At 40.4% G+C, this 25,927-nt stretch overlaps 1 protein-coding gene and 1 long non-coding RNA gene across 13 annotated transcripts in view; one reads left to right on the top strand and one right to left on the bottom strand.

The window, feature by feature from the left end:
- Positions 1-229: 229 nt before the first annotated feature.
- LOC122464413 lies at positions 230-6,339 on the bottom strand. Of its 2 annotated transcripts, none has more exons than XR_006288409.1 (3): positions 6,211-6,339; positions 1,824-1,917; positions 230-1,167 (listed from the first exon to the last, which is right to left on the bottom strand). It is a non-coding gene; the product is annotated as an uncharacterized LOC122464413 (long non-coding RNA). The 2 variants fall into 2 exon arrangements; XR_006288403.1 differs by having other exon boundaries at positions 6,225-6,320.
- The window catches only part of SLC15A5 (solute carrier family 15 member 5), a 63,609-nt gene continuing 43,181 nt past the window's right edge, over positions 5,500-25,927 (top strand). For 2 of the 11 annotated variants that reach the window (XM_043539205.1, XM_043539244.1), the window contains exons 1-4: positions 6,452-6,573; positions 8,248-8,610; positions 11,516-11,738; positions 23,794-23,963. In XM_043539205.1, coding sequence (XP_043395140.1) covers positions 6,558-6,573; positions 8,248-8,610; positions 11,516-11,738; positions 23,794-23,963 — 772 coding nt within the window. In that variant the 5' untranslated portion in view covers positions 6,452-6,557. The other 9 variants (XM_043539229.1, XM_027822985.3, XM_043539235.1 and 6 more) reach the window with 9 other exon arrangements.

Here is a 25,927-nt window from a genome sequence, read left to right on the forward strand (position 1 = left end):
TGGGAACAATCCTGAATTAGGTTGTGGGGAGCATCCTAAGTAGTCTTTTATTCTCTGATTTCTGTGTATTAAGACAGACCTTCACTTACGTGGTGCTCACTCTTCCTTGAGCTGGATAGGATCCTAGCAGCAGTATTTTGTACCAGCTGAAGTCTGTTAATTGTGTGTGCTGGGAGATCAGCCAAAAGGCCATTACCACAGTCTAAAGGAGATAAAATAGAGGCCTAAACATGGTTCCGTGCATTAGCAATCAAGAACCATTCCTAAGGCAGTAGAGGGATATTTTCACTCTAGCAGAGATATATAATTCATATGTTAAGCTTCAAAGCCTAAGAAGAGAATAAAGATGTGCTGGAGCCTGGAAGTTCCTACTGAGATCCAAACTTTCCCAAAGTTCAAGGGTGATCCATGATTCTGATTCAGGACTATCTCTAGAAGGAACTTCATTAGACAGTTACAAAAAACAAACAAACAAAGAAGATGGAAGCCAGTGTCTTGACTGGACAAGCAACAGCTCTGGTTTGGCTGAATTGAGTTAAAGCTCTAGACATTTAAGCCTTTATTTTGGATAGCCAAGCAAACAGCACAAAGATGTGAGAAATATTAGAACTATTTTAAAATTCACCCTATCATATGAATCATTAGAATAGGAATGAAATTTCAAATCCACATTGATTCATTCAATTACTGACAGTGATGTGCATACACAGATTAAAAGCAGGGATCCAAGCACACAGATCTTTGGGCACCCGACACAATTGATTTTATTGTCTGGGCAAAAGGTCAATGTTAATTATCTCAGTTTAAGTGTTACTGCATATTATAGCCCAATTAAAAAAAAAAAAAAGACAGAAGCTATTGACTAGAACTGTACAAAAAAGAAGGAGCAGGAGGAGGGGAACCACACACACAAATCCATACTATTGCAAGCTATCTGGGTTTGAACTAGAAAAAGATAACGGAAAGGTTGCAGGTTTGAGTAAGATTAGCTCTGCAGTTAGCAGTTTACTTTGTGGGTGTCAAAGTTCAGGGCAACTGTGCCTGTATTTCCCCTCCACAGTTCAGCAAGGGCACCCACTCCAGGCTCCCGGCTCTCAGCTGTTACCTCTCTTGGATAGAGATCCATGCTTCTTTCCCTCCAGACTGGGGTTCTTCCAAGCCACACAGCTGGGATATAAAAGGACCTATTATTTTCTGAGAACAGTAGGAACCATCTCGGATTCACAGATAATATTGTCTCAGTAGTAGACACAGCCTTAGAAGCTATTTCCAATCTCTACCTAAAAATCTATGTCAGAAAAGAATATCCTAAGTGCCATCTACAAACTATAGCGTGACATAAAAAAAGCCATCTTTCTATATGATAGAACTGGTTCTAATCTTCCCATTAGAACAAATGTCATCATAAAGAATATCTGCCAGCAATGTGATTTAAAACTGCACCATGCATCATGAAAAACAATTGCAATACAATTACTCCTGAATTATAAAAACATCAAATAGGTGCAGTAAGACAAGAGCCTGAGAACATATGAAAAACTGTTCGGCATAGATAATTATATATGTTTGAACAAAATCTCAAGAAATAAAACCTCTGCTGCTTGAAGGAACAGTGTAATTATGCCAAAATCATTCTTATTATAGCAATGGTTTTTGGATCAGCAATTTTAAAATCAGCTCCCTGCAGAGGACTTTATAAAGGCAAAGTTAGTTGACTTTTCTCTCTGATAGTTATAAACCATGTACTCAGCAGCAGAACCAGTAGCTATGTTCTCCCCTCCTTTGCTTTCTCTCAATAGTTCCATTTCAGCAAGGTAGAGTACCTGTATAACTGTAAGCAGTGAGTAGTCACATTCACGTCTGTAGGACTGCTCGCACTTAAGATTACACATGTGCTGAAGTACCTGCTGGATTGGCCTGTAAGGATGGCAATAGAAAACATTCAGGTTATTTATAATACTTTGTACTTCCCAGGCTCCTTTCATCTAGGATCTCACAGCATTGTACAAATTTTAGTGAACTTAGCCACATACCACTACGGTGAGGTAGCTAAATATTATCCCAGTTCTGAAGATGGAGAAAGTAAGGCCCAGATGAGGTAAATATGACCTGCCCATGGTCACACAAGACGTTTGCAGAAGAATCATGATAGAAGTCTTGTCTCCTGACTCTTAGTTATTTAGGGCCTGACTTTACAAGGTGACAGGAACCTTCAAATTCCATTGACTCACATGACAGTTAGGAGACACAGGATTGGGTCCTTAGTTTTAGGAGGGAAAAATATAAACTGGGGCATTTTAAAATGATCAAAAATTATTCTGAGGGCAAAGGGATACAGTACTCTTTGGAAAGAAAAGTGTAGAACACAAGGGGAAAGGAAGACAAGTAAATTTATTGCTACCTTATGAAAGTTCACTTCATATATTTTATAGATTTGGGATCTAATATTTGAAGCAATCATAAAAATATTTCAACATTATCCAGACTTCACTCAAAAAGTGGGTGATACGATGTCTAACCCCCATAGGAATGCTACAGATTATTCTCATTTGAGAGTTAATATGAAACTGGTCCTGTCTGCACACTTCACTGTTGGTCTGGAGTGAAGCTCACTTCAGGGATTTGGTTCCATCTGTTGTGGTGTTTCCTTCTAGCAGAATAAGCAAGAATTGCAAGGGCTTCCCCAAAAGTCCCAATTTAATTCTGGCTGGAAAGCGAAAAAATAAACATTTTTGATATATATTCCCCTGCCCCTAACTTAAATCAAGTACCTTTTACTGGTGCTGTACTTCTGAGGGGCAGTCTTTGCTACTGTCTTTGAAAAAATGGGTTATTCATATCCTGCAGTGGGGGCGGGGGGGAGGGGGAGGGAAAATTCAGGCCTTGGGTTCTCCATTTCCTCTAAGAAGTTGAAAGTTTTTCAAGAATACACTTACCAAAGAATGAATAAAACTATGCAAATGTTATTTAGTAGCATAACCACATAACTTCTGAGGGTATTCACAGAGCAGTTCTCTTATAATCAATAGTCTTAATAAACTGGTGATTTCATAGCTGTTATCTTCCAGCTTTCAAAGTGTACTTTTATCACATTTAATAGTTGTTTATAGCTTAGAGAACTTTGAATAGATGTGCTGGTTTTCCCACTTTCACAAATATGCTTTCTCAACTCCTTGATAATTGTATTTCAGGGTTTTAATTGGTCTTTAACACTATTTGCAAAGCATTCTGGTTTTGATATGTGTTTGCTCTTCTGCGACGTATGGTTCGTAGTCCTATGGACATTATTCAACATTATTCATTGCTGCCGACAAGATTGATCAGCAGCATCAGATATACATATTAAATACAAGGAATACCAAAAAAGCACTGTTGTGTATTATGATTTATTCCAATTATTCAAAATCCAGATTCAAGGTTCTGTGCTTATAGACTACAGTGCCTAAATACCATGGGGATGAGCAACACAGAAATCTCATAAATGGATATGTTAAGTGGAAGATTATAATTTTTTTAACCTACATATAGCCTTTCCTCAGAGGCTGTTACAACAATCACACATTTTATTGAATCTTACCTCACTCGCAGGAGGAGTTATCATTCCTGTTTTCCAGATGGAGAAAACTGAGCTTATGAGACCTTGCCTGAGGTCACGCCACAAGCTTGAGTCAAAGCTGGACTCAAACCCAATTCTTCTGTTTCCCAGTCTGTGCTTTAACCACATCGCTATCCTATCATGCCTTTTAATTTATTTTATTTTCAGAGCCACTTTGGAGTCTTCTGAAACAACTACATAAGTAGCAGGTTATCTTCAGACTGTCAAAGACCATTGCTTCCAATAATTATTTTTGTGTCTCAGACAGACTGAAAGTTATTCTACTTTTTCCTTTCCTACCAGGGAATCAACTGCAGAGAGAACAAGAGGAGGATTCACATAAAAATTGGAAGAGTGACCCTTTCTTTGAGGTGTGGAAATAGACACTGTGCACTCCCCTAAAACAAAGTAGTTATGAACAGTGCCTGTCTAGCATCATGATTATTCAGCTATTCTTACTAGAAAACATCTTGTAGGGAACAATGCTTCATTGGCAGGGAGATGAATTAGTCACAGCTACTACCTACATTAAGTTAAACAATTCTCACACACACAAGAAAGATTAAAGTGGTAATTTTCAAAAACAGAAGATTCTAGTCTTTGCCTCCGGTATCACATCTCTGTTTCCTGTCACTGAAGTGGTCACACTTTTAATCACATTGCAGTCTCTGGATCAGTATACACAGGACCAAACCCTTATCCCGCAGAAGTCAACTGGAATTCTGGCATTGACTTCAAAGATGGCTAGTGTTTGAGCCATAGAATATTTCTGCTTTAACCATTTGGTCCAGACTTTTAAAGGTATTTAGGTGTTGCTCTGCTCAGTGTTGCAAAGCCTCACTGACATAGGACTCTATGTCTAAGTCCCATTTTCAAAAATTACTTGGACTCTTCAGCTCCTAAGTCTCAGTGAAAGGCAATAGGATTTAGGTGCCTAAGTGCCTCAAAGGTCTTTAGGTGCTTAATTTCCATTGAAAAAAATCAGTGGAAGTTAGGCACCTAAATACCTTTGAGGATCTGGGCTTACATCACTTTTGAAAATGCCACTGAGGAACCTAAGTTAGCTAGGACTGGCAACAAGAGCAGAGCAACGCTTAAGTACTTTTAAAAATCTGGGCCTGTGTTAAAAAAAAATTACACTTGTACTGCCAAAGAAGTCAGCGAAATGTCCATGAAGTTTTCCCCTCAAGAAACGTGGCAAGAGCTAATTTGACTTTTCCAGCACACGAAGACAAGTTTAGATCATTTGCCCTTTAGCCATAGAACCACACAGGCAACCAGTACTCAACCAAGTCAAAGCAGGTGGTAGGTTAATACTTGTTGGAGTTGAGCCAAAAACAAGTGCCTGGGCTACTTCCTGGCCAGATTTTACTATTTTAAATGGACTCTAGAACCAAGAGATTTCCTTTCTGGTGCTGGCCTATTCATTTGACAGATGGCCTGCCAAAATACAACTTCTACAGACAGTCAGCCCTCTGTTACAGAGACTGTGACCACTAGGAGCTCTGGAAAGAACAAGTGCTTTTATAGCAAACCCCACTGCAAGAACTACTTGTCCCATCTTCACAGAAGATACTTTAAAGGATTTAAGATCCAGATCCACAAAGGTACTCGGGCACCTAAGCCTCAAACTTACACATCACTGTGATCCACAAAACCCCCACTTGTCTGCCATCGAACCCTGAAGGGGCCTTAACTCACTCAGTGCCTAAGTTTGTGCAGTAAAAGTTCCCCCAGTGCCTATGTTTCTGGCTGGGGGCATGCACATTGCTGCCTCCCTCTGGAAGTCCACATGCTCATCTCACATATAAGCCCCAGTTCAATTTACGAACTGTGGGAAAATAGGCACTTCTCTTCCTAAGTCATGTGCAGGGCCTGATCCAGTAGGTGTGCTCAGAGGCCACATAAAACAGCCAAGGCAGAGGAGGGCAAGACTAGGGCTAACCTCCATCCCAGTGGTTAGGGTGCTTACCTAGGATGTGAAAAACCCTCAGTTCAAGTCCCTATTCTGCCTGCTAAGGATACCACCTTGGAACAGGGATCTACTAACTCTCAGGTGAGCGTCCCCCACCCTGGGCTGTAGGGTGAGTCTCAGTGGCCCAATTAATATTGAGTTATTCAGTTCATTAAATTGGAACAACTTCAATAGACTATCCCATAAGCTAGTAGTCCTAGGTCCCTTTGTCAATCTGACTCAAAGCCTTTTGCTGCGGGCCAAGGTGATTTGTCAGAAGCAGGACTCCTCTTTGAGCCCACTTCAGTCCTGAGCTGGTGTTGTTGGTTTCCACTTAAAAATCTCACCTGCTTCAAAACTGGTGTAACCCTAAATATATTATTAAGTCTACCACCACCTTTCCTCAAGCACTTTTCAGTAAGCAATCTGAGTACTATATTAAGGGGTAAACCAGTGAGCAGATTGACTAAAGGGTTTCATCAAGACCATACAGCAGGTCAGCTGCGGAGCTAGGTATAGAACACATGTTCCCTAGGCTCTCATCAGCAAACACACCACCATTATTAGAAGATATATATACTCAGAGTATCAAACATTTCAATCAAATGAGCCAGACCCATTTCTAAAAAAATCACATAAATAGAAACCCACTCTCACACACCTGTTTCAGCCTACCTTGAGGTTTTTATGGGGGTTAACCAACCAAGCAGTCAGTTGTTCTCCCTGCCCCACCCCAAGATAAGGCAAACTAACATCAAATAAGGAATTGTTGTCATCTAACCCAATTAGCAAACCTTCTAGCTCTACCCCTCTTCCCATGATCTCATTTGAGCTCAATCAGCAACACCTGAGAAACAGGTGCCCCTACCCCACCCCAAATCTACACTGGAGTAGGGAATATTCCCTATTAAAATGTGTGTAGGAAGCAGAGTGTATTTTCTATAGTGTTTTCAATCTGGTTTTATGCTACAGTTCTATCTTCCAATACAGTAAAGAAAGGGCACCCTAATGCACCAGCAGCTAGGTAAGAGGTACTCCCCAGAACAGGGTAGGTGTGCACTCTTTGGTCACAGTACTTTCTCCTTCCTTATGGCTTGGTTTGGGGCAAGGTTTGTTAAACTATGAAACAGAAACCAGCTGGGGCTGCAGGTGATCTCTGTAGCTTGTTTTTCTCTAGCCATCAAAAATGAATGAAACTCATCCTAGTCTCTTTTAGAGAAGGTGGCAGACATAGATACTGGTATGATACAAAGTTCTCTCATCCCCTACAGTCCTACCCAGAGCTAAGCAAATTCTGTGATACCTCTAGCCAAGTTCTGGCTTTAGAACCCCTTTTGAATTAAAAACACTGGTTGAGAAAGGGGCTCTACTGATGCTTGGATCTGTGTTTCAGGGCTTCTGGATTTATTTATGGGCCATTACAGAAATAAGTTAGGGCAGTAACCTTTACACCTGATACCAAAGTTCAGTTAATTTTGGATCTGGGATTCTGACTTGGGCCCATGCATGTCATTTATATACTATCTTGCATCTCTATTACTTAATAATAGGTAGGTATAAGAGCTGCTAAAGGGTAGGGAGCATGTGTGCATGTAAGTATCTGTATAGTTAGGTGGAACTAAAAAAGAGTCTCTGTTCCAACAGCTTACAAAGTGAGGACTTGATAGTTCTATTTAGAAACAGTGGGTCTGATTCACCATTGCCTTTCACCATGTGTAGTCATTTACACTTGTGCAAAGTGGATGCAGAACACTATCATTTGGGACAGGTATAAATGGCTATACACAGTAGTGGAGAATTATGTCTAGGAGGTTGGACACATTTTCTGTAAACTTCTTAGTGGATTGCCCAGCAGGGATATTGTAGACTTGTAGAACCTTCCCAATTTCTCTGTAAGTTGACTATATAGTTTCTAATTAATACCCAGGAACCAAAGCCTTTCTGATTTTGATGCCCTATGACATGTTGTAGCTGTGGTACAAGGTCAGGCTAAAGAAGCTGTGCTGGTTTTGGGTGCTTTTTTATTGCTTTTTCTCTTCATTAATACACCAGAATTACTTTCTTGTAAAACCTGCTTATTGTACTTAAATGTACTAGCATTTCTTACTTTTCTAATTAACTTTCTTATCTGAATTTCAACCAAAAATAACAAGAAATGTAATAATGATAAGATATTGTTCACCTAAAAACATGCATTCTTTCTATCTTTATCTCTTTGCTTGCAGTTTCTCACTTATTGCTTAATTAAGATATCATAATATTAGCCCCAAATTATTTTCTTGATCTAGTATTTGAATTCTGCTGAAACAATTTAGCCTCTCTCAGTATTTAAACCTTTATCTGTAACACGCAGATACAATTTGGCATATATTGTATTGGATTCACATAATTTAATGGGTAATATTATTTGTGGGGGGGGAGTCTTGTTCGCAACCAGACAAACTAATTAAATAAACAGATTGGATTCAGCAACTTTGTGCACTCAGAGTTTAAATACTGGTGTCCCCCATGCTCCTTGATCTTGAATGTAACAGCACTAAAGTGATAGGTATCCTGAGGAATTGTGGTAGTAAGGTGTGGAATTCAAAGCAAGGGTCTTACCAGTTTGTTAATTATAGTGGAGGATAACAGAAGTGTACATACAACCTAACCCACTCAATTTAGTCTTGCTCAGAACAGCTAAGTATGCCTGTTACAGACCTTAGAGACTTACAAGAAAAACAACTTCTGAACCACACTGCTGAGAGGGAGAAAAGGAAATTCCCTGAGGAAGGCAAGCATGTTGGAGACTCATCTGGGTTCAAGTCTCAGAAGAAACTTCAGGTGGCCATTTGCCTGCTGTTGATGGAGCTGTGTGAGAGGTTCACTTTCTTTGGCATTGTCTGCAACATGATTCTCTTTTGCACTATCAAACTTGGCTATCCCAACTACCAGGCAGCCATCATAAACATGTGCTTTGTAGGTGCCTCCATGTTAGCACCTGTGTTCATGGGCTGGCTTGCTGAACATCTGGTGGGGAGAATCAAGCTGGTGTATATCTGTATGTTTCTCCACTTTCTAGGTAGGTGCTATGCCATGATTATTTCATCTACAATGTGCTTTTTGTATGCAATTCTGCTCTGATAAGTCAATTTTTTTTAAAGTATCATAGAAACATACTATTCCTCACATATATGCAAATCCAATGATTGTCTCCAACCTGGTGGCCTCATCAAACTTCTCTAATAGCAAAGGACTTAGCTTTTCTTTAATCTGGAGTATATGTGCTAATATACCTTAATGAAGCATTATTTTGAACACCACTACATAACGTTTGTAAAATAAGGTCTAAATTTTCAAAGGTGACTAGGGATTTTGGGTGCTGCAGTCTGATGAGAGCCTAAACTGTGACCCCTTAAAGTGACTTGACTTTTTTTAGAAAGCAGGCGCTCAGCATTTTCTGAAACTGTGCCCCTTTAAGGTATCCGGTTGGGCTCCCGCAGTCACTAGTCACTTCTGGGAAATTCCGTGATCTAACCACTTGTTAATGTCCATAATTTGCAATGCATTTCTCCAGTTGGTGCAAATTTATGGGGTTCTGCTGTATTTAAAAGCTACATGGTTGTTAATAAGACGTACATGTTGCCTTGACAAACTTTGAACTCAGAAGCCAAACTTTGATGCTTCCTTTTAGGGCCTGACTCATATTAGCACTATCTGATTCCTTCCCCCACCAAATGAGCTAAAATCTTTTAGGATAAACTTCTTTAAATATTTCTCTAGGTAACTTACATGTGTGAATTTTACTGACCTATGATCTTCTGTACATTTGAAGTCCCCTCAATACACAGAAATGTAATGTATGGACACCTCCTAATAATCTTCCACATAGTGGCTGGAATGGGGGACAGTCTGAAACTTTAGATCTGCAAAGCTATTAGTATGGGTTGTGAAGGAGATTGGGTGGAATAGGGGGTGGAGCCACTCCCCTTCCTGGACAAACTGAGTTTGCAAGTCTCTGCTCACTGTGTACAGCTGTCATGTGGAATTTAGTAAATGTCACAGCTGACCATTGCTTTCTCAGCCTGAGTTGAGCTGATATAAAAACTGAATTATCTTTCGTCTCTAGGTCAGGGTTGAGATGAAGCAGGGACCTTCAGCCTGCTGCTCAGATCAGGCAGGTACAACTAGACAGTAACAGTCACCACTGATGCTGCAGCCTGTCCTTTAAACTGCACAACTACCAGATTAACTTAATAAAATCACCAACTTTGAAGTAAACAGAACAGGCAGAAGATGAGGGCAGAACAAATTATTGCCGCTCCAGGGCCACATTAACATAGACATTGGAAATTCCCATAACTCTATACTAAAATATATATCAATTGCATAGCCACTTGATGTATCGCGGACACACAAGCTTATTCACATTTACTCATCCCAAGCGCTTTTTTGCATGCAGGCAAATAAGTTGTTACTTAGATAGGCATCAGAATACCATTGGAGTAATTGAGATAATTTCTGAATGGGTCTCTCGAGGCAACATTTCTGTCCTCCTGACCTCGATCCAGAAGTGCGGGTTTGAATTCGGTTGTGCGCAGCAGGTGCCCCGAGGTCATGTTTCAGACATCTTTGCACTGGAAACTCTAGCGCCTCCTTTAGAATGCTGCTGCAGCAGCAAATAATTCTGGATTGAAAGCACCTGCTGTGGATGACTGAAGAGAAATTGTCACAAGAATTTAGAAGAAAAAAATGACAGAGGATCAAGTGGGTCTGTGGAAAGGAGAAAGAAGGGGTCCAAGGCACTGAGTGAACTACCTGAGAAGATGACCTCCTTCATATCCCCTTCCTTACTCCATAAACTTCCTGTTTGGAATCCCCTTGCCCTTTGAGTCTAGATTAAAAAAAATAAATAAATAAGGCATCGAAGTGGGACAAATTGACTCTAATGATAAAACAAGGATAAATCGTTGAACTGTTTACTGAATATATTGCATCTGACCACTTAGCCCTCCACTGACAAGTGTCAGAGGTAGTACAAAGCATTTTCCAGAGAGGAACAAATGTCACTATAGCAAGGGAAAGTTTCTTGTAAATAAATATAAAATATTAGTCAGGGATGATGATTTGGTACTAGACTTGTTAGTATATGTACGATGCATGGGATGTGACTCTTTATCGTGGGAGCTTATTACAAATTTTGCTTCATCCATCATCCTGGGGCTGGGGTTTCAGATTTTGATGTTTAGTATCACAATCCTGGTCTCCTGTTGCCATGCTTGAAGCAGACATGTGTGCAAATATTATGTATATGATGTATTTTTCAATCTCTCTCAAAATGCACTTAGAAGGCTATGTAACTCATCAAATATGGGAGCCTCACTTTGCTTATAGGAACAATGCCGTAGATTGGAGGTGCCAGATCTTGACTGCAGAGTCCTAAAATGTGTTCTGGGGCTAACTTTTTCTGAAGCTGCAAAGGGAAGAGTAAAACTGATACAATAAGTAAAAATAACCAATTAGCATATCTGAGAATACATCATAACATTTGCCAAATTATCTGATATAGTGATAAACTACAGCTTTTGAGTTCAAGCAAGCAATTTCTATTAATCCATCTTGATAGTTAAAAGAGTAGCACAAATTATGGTAATCTTTCTTTATTTGTAAGAGAACTTCTGTGTCACTTAACTGCAGCCCTCTAGCCCCAGGCCAGCCCTGAAAGCAGCGAAGTTCAGGTACTTCTGCCATATGTAGTCAATATTCTTGCCTAATAGTAGTAGTCAGAAAAGTTCTGGACTTGTAGTTGTACCTACATCTCGCTCTAAAGGAATGGATAATTTTCTTTCTCATTGTGCGTGTGGATATTTTTTTACTAATTCAGAGACTATCATTCCAATATAGCTGTTAATCTAGAAAATAAATACTGGATTCAATGCTTCATCATTTTAACCAGTTATATATGTCCATTTTCTTCCCCATTGCAGGTACGGCCCTGCTACCTCTTGTTGCCTTCCCCTTTGAAGATTTTTATATAGACAGACGCTATATCCTTCACCCGCTAGCCAAAAAGGAGCAGAAAATACTCTTCTACTTTGGGCTATTAACAGCCTGCTTTGGATCAGGAGGCATAAGAGCTGTAGTTTGTCCATTGAGTGCATACAACCTTGAGGATTACGAACCAAAGGAACTTCTTTCTTTTTTCAATTGGTGAGTTTCTTAATATTGCAATAGAACAACTGTGTGAGATGATGGAGCTTAATTAAAAACTCAAGTGCATCTCAATTTTTTAAAAACAAATTTATATAGGAAATCTCATTTTTAGCTGTAACAATTAGTTTTCAAACGGACTACCTAAATTTCCTTCCGGGCACATAGATTCATAAATCTTAAGGCCAGAAGGAACCACTCTGATCATCTAGTCTGACTTCCTGCATAACACAAGCCAGGGACATTCACCCAGGGTGAATCAAGGTCAAGTGATTTGCCCAACTTGACACAGAATTATGAGCTAGTTGCTGTGTAGAACCAAGCTATTCTATTTGGGTTCTTACATTATGGTACCGAAAGGCCTGCCAGGGATGTGGTGAAGTTGCTTGCTGGGTCTCAATCCTTTGCTCTAGGTTGAGTAGACTCTGTAGAGATGGCAAAGTTCCTTGAACACATATAAGTACCAGCACTAAAATAAAAAAATCAAAACATCACATTTGGAACTGTCATTTACTTCAAGAGGTGGTAGTCTTCCTCATGTGAGTAGTGGTGATAGAAAGATAGGCCTCATAGATTCTCTTTCCAGCTGTGACTGACAGGTTAGGACATCAGGTAAGTCACTTGACTTCTGTTCTTCAATTTAAAGATCTATATAGTTACCGGGCTGGCTGGAAAATTTCAGACAAAAACATCTTTCACTGGAAAATGGGGCTTCACCAAAATCACAATTTTCTACAGGAAAAGAATTTTCACTGGAAAAATTGACATGTAACACTTTGTCGTCCCAAAGTGAACTGTTTTCTTTTGGCTAAAAAACTGAAATGGAACACTGACATTTACAGATTTTTTTCTGGACACTTTATTCCACAAAGTTGCAACAGTTCAACATTTTTGTTCTGATTTGGGACAAAATTATGATCTACTGGAATTTCCCTTGGGACAGAAATTCCTTTATTAGATACGCACAAATATTTACCTACCTCAGAGGGAGTTTTGTGATACTTAATGTTTGCCAATTATCCAGAAATTCTTGATTGAGAGGTGCTATACATGTGCAAAGCATTGTTGGTACTACCAACAATAAATCAAATGTATCTATTATGAACTGAAACTGAGCAATCTGAAGATTGATAACGCATCACTGATGAATCAATTAATTTATTAGGTCATATTTCTGTTCATATGGGGGTGGCTTTCAGGGCTATTCCCTTCCCCCCAGTTATGTTAATATTGCAGATCTTTGGACTAAATCCAAACTTTAGTGAATAGTGTAGCTTTACTAAAGGTGGAAAAGACTGTCTGGTTCCTTAAAACAGATTCTGCCTCCTTGACCTGCCCAAAGGAGAGAGAGAAAATCCTCCTTTTTTATTCTATTCTGAGTTTTAATCCTTAATTAGCAACATCATTTTGATTAAATAAGACTCTGGAGGATTAAGACTGGAGAGCAATCAGTTGTTCTGAAAGATAGCTCTGGAGAATTTATTGTACTGTGGTTTTAGTCATACAGAGTTGTGTTTAATCAAAGTGACATTTCTCAGTGTTGATTACAAAGGAGACATAACGACAGAATGAATAAAGTATTTCCTTGGGGGAATCCAAACGGGTCAGTTCTTGGGGCTTTGGAAGTATCAGGAAAGGTGTGTGTGATTAGAAACTAATTTCTACAGTTGTCTGGCATCTGAAGCAGGAACCATATGATTTGCAATCTTAAAACTAACAAAATGGGGTTTACTTCTTCACATTTCCTAGTCTCATTACAACCTCATAAGTGTATAATCATATGCTATTTTCTCTTCTTGGTAGATTCGTTATCACGAGAATAAATGTTTAAAATACATATATATATTTAATGAGACAGTTGCACACTGTTGCTTTTTAGCAAAATCTAGATTCTTATCCAACCTGCTTTACTTCAGAAATCAGGCCTAACAGCTTTTAAAAAATCAGACTTCTTGCAAAAGAGTGAATAACTATCATCTTAACCCTAGTGTGTGGTGAGGGCTGCATCACACTTCTAGGGCCTGAATCCAATCTCTGGAACAAACTAGGTGTAAAATCATTGAAATAAATGGAATTTCACCAATGTTAAACTAAAAAGAGGAGAACTGGGCCCTGAGAGTCTGAAGCCTGGGGCAATAAGTTAAGACCGTAGACTGGTACTACTTCTTGATGCATGAGAACTCCCATTGCTATGAATGGGAGCTGAGCAAAAGGGCTGGGGACAGAATATGGTCCTTAAATCCTCACCAACAACTGAGCTAGTAAAACGAAATTGCATCGAGATGTTGGAAAATGTAGATTGTATAGGATCACTTCTATATCTGTCCTTGTCTTCTATTCCTTCTCCATCTTGCTTGGTGTTTCCTTTTTCCTTCTACTAATATTACTTTCCTTTTTTGTCTGCCTCAACTCAATCTCTCAATTATTTTCATCACTCCTATTTTATATTTATCTCTTTGTTCCTTTCTCCCCGTGTTCACTACCTTGAATATTTGTACCCTGCAAGATGTCAGAATGGCTTTCCTTTCTGCAAAGCCTCATTGTCAAATGAAGAGAAGTATGGTAAACAAATGTTTCTGCATAGGTTTGGAAAGGAACCATTATCTGGTACTTGAGTGGATATTAGTCCAAACTCCATTGCCTATAGCTAGCCTAGCTTTTGTATAACATTCTTCATCAGTAGATATCAAAACACTTTAGAAAGGAGGTCAGTATCATTATCTCCATTTTACAGACGGGGTAACTGATGCATGGGGTGGGCCAAGGTCACCCAGCCGATCATGGCAGAGTCAGGAATAGAATGCAGGTCTCCTAAGTCCCAGTTCAGTGCTGTATCCATGAGGCAACACTGGCTCTCCTAATCTAACTTTGTCAGAAATAGTCAGAAAAAGAGCTGGTCGAAAAACAGAATTTCTATTCCACAGAAAATTGAGACTGAAATTTTGTTTCAACCTGTTTCAGGATCAAAAGTCAAACTCAGAATTTTTCAAGAACCAAAACATTCCAAAGCACATCGCTTTGACCCTATAGAATATAATATATACATAAAAGTCAAAACAAAACATTTGGCTAATTTATTGAAAATGTTGGCCTAATTGGTATGGTCCTGTGAAACTTTTTGATTTTTGTCAAAAAATTTCCCATCACTTCTAGACAGAACCTTGGGGCAGAATCTGTGCTACTTCATTTTTTAAAAAGCGGCCACCAACCTCTTTTCTCCAGTAAAACTTTGTATATCTCTGAATGGAAATCAAGCTGTTTACCTGGCAAGTATGAAGGCTGGAGTTGTCACTGCTGGAATGTGAACCTGTGATCTCGGGGAGTATAAGCAAACCTGAGGTTCAGACTCCTGAGCCTACTGGAATATCTTTGTTAAAGGATTAAAGCTTAACACGCCAGGACTGATTTATCTGACCTGAATGTGTACCACCAAAATATCACTGGAAATCCTGTAATACTTGGTGCATGAGAAATGCTAAAGCAACTAGTAAATGGCCAAACTACTTCAAAGTAAGAGGTTGCAAAAGCAAGTATTGGGGTTGCAGAAGCAGAATGGGGTTAACATTTTCTTACTCCACTCAAATGCCAGCATAAAATATCTGGCTATTCCCGGTATAATTATTTGAAGTGAAATACTTAAGATGCTGACATTTAAACTGTAATTATAAAGCTTCTAAGCTAACACCCGGCTGAGATTAATAGGGTAGTTCTCACCAGAAAGAGGTTGTCTTTCTTGATGTCTGTGGACTTTATAGGACAACATGGTAGCTATTCAAATTTGGATGGTGCTCTTCACAATAGACCTACAGCCTTGCTTAAAACTGAAAACACAAACTGTTGGGGCCAGCAGCAAAGTGCCAGTGTAACATTCCAACCAGTTTTTTCCCCTCCCCACCTTCCATCGCCAATCACATGAATCATGTTGCGTCAGACTAGCCCCACCTGCTAGATAGCCCTTTTTACCCAGCATATTGTATGGGAAGAACTACTACTAAAGGAAGCAAATTTAGGTTGTTTGGAAGATGCTAGTGGAGATGTCTCACCTCCCCACTTGGCCTTGAAGTAGTTCTATAGTCATTTCATAATTCTGCCCAAAGGCTTAGCAGGATCTCTTGGGTTATACGTTGATTGTATTGATGGCCATTTTAGTAGTGTTTTGTAGAGCCAGGGGCCTTTGGATTAGGTGGCTGTAGAACCCATGCTTTGCTATAGAATAATACTCTAGCAGGAATGCTTTCTCTTCTATATACATATATATTTCTAGTTTTCAGGGTTGTGACGATAGTACAAATCAATGCAAAGATGTCTTCCTGAATCTGCAGGTAGTCTGAAACAATACTTGAAGAGTTGAATGAATCCATTCTTTTCAGTGATTAACTCTGAAAACTAAATATGATTTAAATGTCAACTGTTTTGGATCAAATGAGAATCAGTAAAATAAGCAGCTAATTATATTAATATTCAGATCTACTTCATTTAAAATCTCCTTTATACAATGTAATAATCATAGCAGTGTAGAACCGGAAGCGACCTCGAGAGGTCATCTAATCCCCTCACTCAAGGAAGGAGTACATAATAATTAGACCATTTCTGACAAGTGTTTGTCTAACCTGTTCTTAAACCCCCCCAATAACGGAGATTCCACAACCTCCCTAGGCAATTTGTTCCAGTGCTTAACTACCCTGACAGTTAGGAAGTTTTTCCTAATATCCAGCCTAAACCTTCCTTCCTGCAATTTAAGCCCATTGCTTCTTGTCATATCCTCAGAGGTTATCAAGAACAATTTTTCATCCTCCACCTTGTAATAACCTTTTATGTACTTGAAAGCTGTTATCATGTCCGTCCCCCCCAGTCTTCTCTTCTCCAGAATAAACAAACTCAATTTTTTCAATTATTTCTTATAGCTATCTTTTCTAGACATTTAATCATTTTTGTTGCTCTCCAATTTGTTCACGTTTCCTGAAATGTTGCTCCAAAAACTGGACACAAACTCCAGCTGAGGCCTTCTCAGTGCAGAGTAGACCGGAAGAATTATTTGTGTCTGGTTTACAACACTCCTGCTAATACATTAAGAATGGTGTTTGCTTTTTTTTGCAACAGCGTTATACCATTGACTCATATTTAGCTTGTAATCCACTGTAACTCCTAGATCCCTTTCTGCACTACTCCTTCTTAGGCAGTCATTTCCCATTTTATATGTGTGCAACCAATTGTTCCTTCCTAAATGGATTACTTTGCATTTGTCCTTGTTGAATTTTATCTTATTACTTCAGACCATTTCTCTAGTTTATTTTGAATTTTAATCCTATCTTTCAAAGCATTTGCAACCCCTCTCAGCTTGGTATCATGCACAAACTTTATAAGTATCCCGGGGTAGCCGTGTTAGTCTGTATCCACAAAAACAACAAGGAGTCCAGTGGCATCTTAAAGGCTAATGGATTTATTTGGGCATTAGCTTTCATGGGTAAAAAACCCACTTCTTCAAACTTTATAAATGTACTCTCTATACCATTATCTAAATCACCAATGAAGATATAGGACAGAACCAGAACCAGGACTGATCCCTGTGGGACCCCATTTGATATGCCCTTGCAGCTTGACTATGAACCACTGATAACTACTCTCAGGGAAGAATTTTCCAACCTGTTATGCACCCACCTTATTGTAGTTCCATCTAGGCTGTAATTTTCTAGTTTGTTTATGAGAAGGTTATACGAGACAATATCAAAAGACTTACTAAAATCTAGATCTACTATATCTACTGCTTCCCCCACATCCACAGGGCTTGTTACCTTGTCAAAGAAAGCTATTAGTTTGATTTGACATGATTTGTTCTTGGCAAATTCATGCTGACAGTTACTTATCACCTTATTATTTTCTAGGTGTTTGAAAATTGATTTATTTGCTCTACCAAAAGGGAAATAAGGACAACCCAGGAAATTATAAACCAGTCAGCTTAACTTCTGTACCCAGCAAGATAATGGAGCAAATAATTAAGCAATCAATTTGCAAATATCTAGAAGATAATACGATAATAAGTAACAGTCAGCATGGATTTGTCAAAAACAAATTGTGTCAAACCAACCTGATAGCTTTCTTTGACAGGGTAACAAGCATTGTGGATGCGGGGGGAGTGGTAGACATGGTATATCTTCACTTTAGTAAGGCTTTTGATACTGTCTCTCATAGCCTTCTCATAAACAAACTAGGGAAATGCAACCTAGATGAAGCTACTATAAGGTGGGTGCAAAACTGGTTGGAAAACCATTTCCCAGAGAGTAGTTATCAATGGTTCATAGTCATGCTGGAAGGCCAGAATGAGTGGGGTCCCGAAGGGATCAGTTCTGGGTCGGTTCTTTTCAAGATCTTCATCAATGATTTAGATAATGGCATAGAGCAGGGGTGGACAAACTGCGGCCTGGGGGGCTGTATCCAGCCCTTCAGAGGTTTTAATCTAGCCCTTGAGCTCCCAATAGGGAGCGGGGTCTGGGGCTTGCCCTGCTCCGCACGTGCCAGGGCTCTGTGCAGCTCCCGGAAGCAGCGGCATGTCCCGCCTCTGGCTCCTATGCATAGGGGCAGCCAGAGGGCTCCCCAAGCTGCCCCTGCCCGAAGTGCTGCCCTCGCAGCTCCCATTGGCCGGGAACCATGAGCATTCATGGCCCACCATACAACTTTCATACCCAGATGTGGCCAGTGGACCCAAAAGTTTGCCCATCCCTGGCAGAGAGTACACTTATAAAGTTTGTGGATGATACCAAGCTGGGAGGGGTTGCAAGTGTTTTGGAGGATAGGATTAAAATTCAAAATAATTTGGACAAACTGGAGAAATGCTCTGAAGTAAATAGGATGAAATTCAAAAAGGACAAATGCAAAGCACTCCATTTAGGAAGGAACAATCAGTTGCACACGTACAAAATGGGAAATGACTGCCTAGGAAGGGCTACTGCAGAAAGGGATCTGGAGGTCATAGTGGACCACAAGCTAACTATGAGTCAACAGTGTAACGCTGTTGCAAAATAAGTGACCACCATTCAGGGATGTATTAGCAGGAGTGTTGTAAGCAAGAAGTAATTCTTTCGCTCTACTCTGCTCTTATTAGGCCTCAACTGGAGTTGTGTCCAGTTCTGGGCGTCCCATTTCAGGAAGGATGTGGACAAATTGGAGAGAGTCCAGAGATGAGTAACAAAAATGATTAAAGGTCTAGAAAACATGACCTCTGAGAGAAGATTGAAAAAACTGGGTTTGTTTAGTCTGGAAAAGAGAAGACTAAGAGGGAACATAACAGTTTTCAAGTATGTAAAAGGTTGTCACAAGAGGGAGGAAATAAAAATTGTTTTTCTTAATCTCTGAAGATAGGACAAGAAGCAATGGGCTTAAACTGCAGCAAACGAGGTTTAGGTTGTACATTAGGAAAAACTTCCTAACTGTCAGGGTGGTTAAGCTCTGGAATAAATTGCCTAAGAAGGTTGTGGAATCTCCATCACTGGAGATTTTTAAGAGCAGGTTAGACAAACACCTGTCAGGAATGGTCTAGATAATTAATCCTGCCACGAGTGCAGGGGACTGGACTAGATGACCTCTCAAGGTCTCTTCCAGTTCTATGATTATCCTACCAAGTCTCTGTGACACCAACTATGTCATAGTTGTGTTTATTCACTAGCATTTTTAGTACTTCCTGTTTTTCCCCATCCTTCTTGCATTAGTACACAGGCATCTAAGATACTGATTTGATTTCCCCTCTATTTTCCCTCTTGTCTCTCCATTGCCCCTGCTATAATAGGCCATGCTCCCGACAGATTCTGACCGTTCTCCCAGGTCTCCATGTTTTTGACTTACCCGTGGGATTTTGTCACCTGCCCCCATCGAACCTAGTTTAAAGCGCTCCTCACTAGGGTTAGCCAGTCTGCATCCAGAGATACTCTTCCCCTTCCTCAATATATGGACCCTTTTTCTGCTCAGCAGACCTTCCCAGAATAACATCCCATGGTCAAAAAAGCTGAAGTCCTCTTGGCAACTCCATCTGCATAGCCAGGCATTCACATCTAGGATGCATCTGTCTCTGCCTGGACCTCTATCTTTAATCAGAAGGATTAAAGAAAACACTACCTGCACCCCCAGCTCCTTCATCCCTGTAGTCACTTCTGATCTGCTCAGGGTCATATCTTGCAGTATCATTAGTGCCCACACAGATGAGTAGCATGGGATAGTAGTCAGAGGTCTGGATGATCCTCGACAATCCCTCAGTAACATCTTGGATACTGGCCCCTGGCAGCATATCTCATGAGATACCATGTCAGGCCAACTGCAGTTCAGAAGGGAGTCACCAAAACCACTACCCTATCTTTCCTTTTGGGAGTAGTAGCTATGATCCTCCCAGCCTTGGGGTACAGAGCTTCTCCTCATCCACCTTTGGAGGTGATTCCTCATCACTCGTTGCCAAGGCAGCATAATCCATGGTTGGTGGGTTGTTCATAGCTAGTTCATGACGCTACCATAGAACTTCCAGTCTGCTACATCAGAGTGCCACAGAATCTGGGGCCTTGTCATAGAAAGAATTTATGTCAACTGTTCAAGGTCTTGCATGGTAACTTTTTGTTTGCTTGTTTCTGTCACTACTATCCTGACCACTTGCCCTACAGCTCCATTATAATCATCCTCAGCAGGGGGAGCTATTCCACCAACACAATAACGATGTTTGAAATGTGAGGGAGCACTAAACAATTATTAGAGTTTTGAGTCTTTCAAACGCAGCCCCAGCCAACCCCAGCAGATGTATGGTCTCCAACACTCAGTTTGCTGCACTGGTGCCTGTAAGACTGCTTAGTTGCTGAATCCAGGATCTCAAGGATCCTGCCTGTCTCTGCCCCAAAGTGGTCTCTCAGATGCTCTGAAGAATGCAGTGGAATGTCAGGAAAGGAGGTGGGGCATCAAAATCAGAAACAAGCCATAGGGTCATGTCTGTCTGTCAAGGTTCTTGTATGTAACCCATCACTGTGACATGAAGATCATGTTGGTCCCTTCTGGTCTATGACATGAGCACCTCTTAGAATTTTGAAATGTGCACGTCAAGATACATTTCTCTCTCTCTCTTCCGTCTAGTCAGCAAAGACTGGATATTTTTTCTTTACTTATTTTGGTGGCAGTACTGTGAGAAAGCTAGATCAAGGAAGTGTGTTTTAAATTTTGATCTCAGGGCACCAAGATTTATGGAGGTCCTAATTTCTTCTGAGAATGAGTTCCAGTTGCTGAAAAAAAGTCCATCTCCTGCACATATGGGTTTCATTCTTTACGCTGCCATTTCCAGTGAAACATAATTGACATTATAGTCATCTAGAGTGAGACAGCCTGGGCTGATCTCATAGGGGGCTCTGGAGACAAGGATTGAAATCTTGAACCTGGCCAGCTTCTGGAGCTGTTTACCCCTATCATGCAATTTTCAACTTAAAAACAAAATTGCCAAAGGAGGGCCAAAGCATCTGTATGCAAAACGCTTCCATAACTTGTAATATCTTTTTTCCAAAGTGGATAAGACCAAACCCAAGACAACTGCTTTACATTTAAATAAAAAATCCCTCTAGTGGTATCGCAGCTCATGACAGAAATGGTTTAAAAGACACGGTACTAGCTAAAAAGAATTAAAGTTGAAATTCTCAGGGACTTTTTCAGATGGCTTTGGAGGATGGTTTAAGCCTGGAAGTCCCTGTTTCCCAGCATACATAGTATTCCTTGTACTCCTGACAGCTGCCAAATGCTTCTCAGCAGCACTGAGTTCATCCAAATTGGATTTGTCATTATTCTTTCTTTGGCCCCGCTGCCTGTATTCTACTAGGCTTGCTGCTCTCCTTCCAGCTGCTGCTCTAAGCCACTGCCAGATTCTCTTCTTCCCTAACAAGGCAAGAGAGAGTATTTTGTTTTGAGCGGAACAAACTTGGATATTGTCACTCCTCCACATCTTCAACATTAGCAAGGCTTTTCTTCTTGGTTCTAGCTAGCTAGGTCAATGACAGAGTGGTCAGAAGCACGACGGTAATGAACCCAACACTGTAACTTACAGTGATGCCACTGCAGTTTTTTCTGGGCAATTACAACAGACTAGCAAGGAGCCTTTTAAAGGGAAGAAGCCGAGGCAATGCAGATGGACCTGTGGTGTTTAATAGCAACTGCCCCCTCCCCCCCCCCCCAAGGTTCATAGCCAAAACGTTGAGCTGATCTTTAATACATGTTCTCTTATGTAGAAGCCAGTGATACTAGACAGATCTGCAGCTCCAGCTGAGCTGATAGTATGCCCTGCCCACTCACTTGTGCTTAAGATAAAAAGTTGTAGAGCCAATAAGGGTGAGGTGAGCAAGAATAGCTAAGGTCATCTCTCCTGCTTGTTTATTTTAAGTGAATTCAAGACTAATGACTCATGCTAGATTGACAGCGCAAAAGACTCAAGTTCTTTGCTCATTATCCGCAGGACAGGTAGAACCCAAGGCAATACCAATACGAGCTCCTCCAGGCTTCCTCAGTGTGTCTCCATCTCAATACACAGAGTCCATATTTGTGTGTGGGGAGGGGGTGTGTGAAATCAGTTATCTCTATTTTTTTTTCTTTTAACAGTTTCTGAATTTTATTTTTAGTAAAAATTTAGATCCGAGATGGAAGTGTGGACTGGAACTTGGCACGAACCATGCCACTGTTTCCATGGGCACGCGTTACTTTCCCCCAGATCACTCGTGTTCTGTTGGGCTTCCCACCAGAAGTCACGGTGTTGTTTTTAGCTTTGTATACATAGGCACATCTCTTGCCCAAGTAGAATTCAGTCTCATCACGGGCATAAACTCCATCAGTTTTCAGAAGGGCAGTGTGCTCCCTCTGGTTTCGGAGGCCACGCTTATAGCCAGCAAAAATGGCTTTGGACCACAGTCTCCCAGACATGGTGTCGTCCTGAAGTCCTGCTCCCAGCAGGCCCCTTGCGCCTCCCACCCAAGTGCTCAGTCAGTCCTTGCTCTCAGTGCTGTGGCTCTCAGCAAGGGTGACAACTGTGGTTTTAATACTAAAACTGCTTACAAAAGAAATCTAAGCAATGTGCTCTGTAGATTGTTGAGCTCTTGCTATTTTAAAGAATATAAGCATTAGCTTTTTAAACCCTTTCAGAAGTTTGAGACCCATTTTAACGGGGCCTGATTTTTATCATTTTCATGCTGAGCATCCACTCTCTGAAAATAATAAGGTGTCTCAAGTTTGATGCAGAGATTACTGGGTGAGATTTGTTTGTCCTGTGTTATGCAGGAAGTCAGATCAGATCAGTGGGGGGCAACCTGCGGCCCATGAAGCCCATCAGGGTAAGCTGATTGCGAGCTGCGAGACATTTTCGGATGTTGACCGTCTGCAGGCACATCCCTGTGTCCCACCACTTCCCACAGCTCCCATTGGCCAGGAAAAGAGAACTGCAGCCACTGGGAGCTGCGGGGGACCATGCCTGTGGACCGCCAATGTCTGCAAAATGTCTCACGGCCGGCCATATGCAGCCCACAGGCCACAGGTTGCCCACCACTGTGCTAGAGTCAGAAAGGAAACACTTTCTCCTTGTGTATAGAATTATACATCTGGCATAGGGCATTATGGTTTTTTTCATCTTCCTATGAAATTGTGTTGCCAACCCTACACATTCACAAACCTTAGTCAGGCATCCATAAACCAAGAGATTGACTTAAAAATCATGAGTTTAAAAAAATGGGGTACTTTTTGTCTTCTTGCTTTTGAGCCTTTAGGCTTCAGTAGTTTTTCTACAACCATGAGGGCTAGAAACTTGGTCTCTTTTTTTATAAGTGAATGCTGAGACTCTCCCATAATCAAGTGAAAGTTCATGTTGTAGACTGTCAGGCTATGAAGGATCCTGGGGCATACCACATGGGTGTAAGTATACCCCACTCACTGTTGGCAAAGTAAGTAAACCTTTTAACTTTAGAATGCTTAAAACTGTACTTTTTTGCAACATAATTGCATTCTTAATTACTTGCATCTCTTCACTGGTATCCCTCTTAGAATAACTTTTGTCTTTTTACCATAGGTTTTATTGGCTGATTAACTTAAATTCAGCAGTTGTCTTTGTTAGCATTTCTTATATCCAGCAATCTGTGGCCAAGAACCTCGGTTTTCTTATCCCATTTGTGTCTGTGCTTATGGCCCTGATCACAATTCACATGGTGCGCAGTGAAATGATTTACCAGCCCAAAAAAGGTAAGATGTAAATATCTGTCTCTTAGAAATGTTTTAAAGGTGACTTAAAAAAATTGTTCTTTCCCCAAAGCTACATCTGTTCTGTTTGCACTCATTTTGGACTTAATCCTGCTGAGTGCCTCCTGTGAAGGGCTGAGCATCTTCTACTGCCATTAACTTCAGTACTTTGCAGAATCAGGTCCACACACAACCAGTTAAAGTGGGCCTTACCGGGAGGTGGCTGCATCATGGGAGATCTGATGCTGATTTTCTATTTTAAAGCTATCATTACTGCAATGTAAGCTACTACGATAGAATCTCAGAGCTCCAAACACTGTGGGAATGGAGGTTGTTTGTAACTCTGAAATGTTCGTAACTCTGAAGAAAACGGTATGATTCTTTCAAAAGTTTACAACTGAACATTGACTTAACACAGCTTTGAAACTTTACGATGCAGAAGAAAAATTCTGCTTTTAACCATCTTAATTTAAATGAAACAAGCACAGAAACAGCTTCCTTACCTTGTCAATTTTTTTTAACTTTCCCTTTATTTTTCTAGTAGTTTACGGTTTTTGGTTTTTTGTCTCTGCTGCACTTTTTTGTGCACTTCTGGTTCCAAATAAGGTGTGTCGTTGACTGATCAGTTCGTAACTCTGGTGTTCATAACTCTGAAGGTCTACTGTATCCGTAAAACTAAATATTAGAAATGTTGAACTGTGTCTAACGTGCAGTGTTTAGATAGGTGGAGTTTTAGCTTTGAGTACTTTACAACAGATGTACTTGTACACATAGGTTTTTACTGCATCTCCCAGCTTGTTGCAACATTTTAACATATAGCAACTCTTTAAAGTATTTTGATTCTGCTTTATAACTTGTAAAATGCAATTTGTATGCAGTAGGAGGAGGGGGACCCTACCAAAAGAGAGAATAAAAGCTAAAAGTTAAAATAAACCCTGATTGTTTAATCAGTGGAAAAATATAGTTAACAGAAACACATGTTAGATGGATGTTGGCAGTTTTGTTGTAGCCATGTTGGTCCCAGGATAAGAGAGAGAGTGGGTGAGGTAATATCTTTTATTGGACCAACTTCTGTTAGTGGAAGGGACAAGCTTTCTAGTTTTACGGAGCTGAGAAAGACCTTGGTGAAGCTCAAAACTTTGTCCCATCCCTCAACGGAAGTTGGTCCAATAAAAGCTATTACCTCACTCACCTTGTGTCTCTTACTTTTGAATGATGGCTATTGTTTCTGGAATTTTCAGACACATTAATTACTCACATATATGAAGCATCTTTGAGTTCCAAGGTGAGATTAAGATTCAACCCCATGATGCTGTGATCAGGTGGCTTCTCCTACCAACTTCAAATACAATTTACCTAAGCTGAAACAAGATAAAGCTTACTGCTTCCCTGGGCTTTGTGCTGTTTCCTTTTGAGTTCCATTTGTGAATAAAACTAGTCTTCTCCACAAATCTGGCTACTGCCAGGGCTGCTCAGCCCCCATGCTGAAGTCCTCTGAGAAACATTCCCTGTGCCCTAAATTCAAGGTGGGATAATGTCACCTGAAACGAGTCAGCAAATCACACACCTCTTCTGAGTCTCTACTACTTTGCGCTGTGGATAGCATTTTACTCCCATTTTGCACAAGTATAAGCCCTATCAAATCACATTGGTAGTGTTGCACATAATGTGTACAGGTGCAAAGAAGAGAGGATGGGATTTTCAGAGGAGCCTCAGGAAGTTAGGGACCCAAATCCCATTGATTTTTTTTCCATGGACTCTTTTTAAAATTCCTGCAAGAAACTGAAGACAGTGGAGATTCTGGCTTATCGCACGTTGACACCAAGGACATATCTGAATGAAAGCCGTGGATCTGAATGTACTTAGCATTAGGAAATTTGTATCTGAACTTTGCAGCTTGAGCCAGCCTGTCTGTTATGGAAAAATTATAGCACCAAGGTCACTGGCAAGGTTTACTCAGTTCCTTA

Source organism: Chelonia mydas, chromosome 1, assembly GCF_015237465.2.
Source record: "Chelonia mydas isolate rCheMyd1 chromosome 1, rCheMyd1.pri.v2, whole genome shotgun sequence".
Taxonomy (NCBI): domain Eukaryota; kingdom Metazoa; phylum Chordata; order Testudines; family Cheloniidae; genus Chelonia; species Chelonia mydas.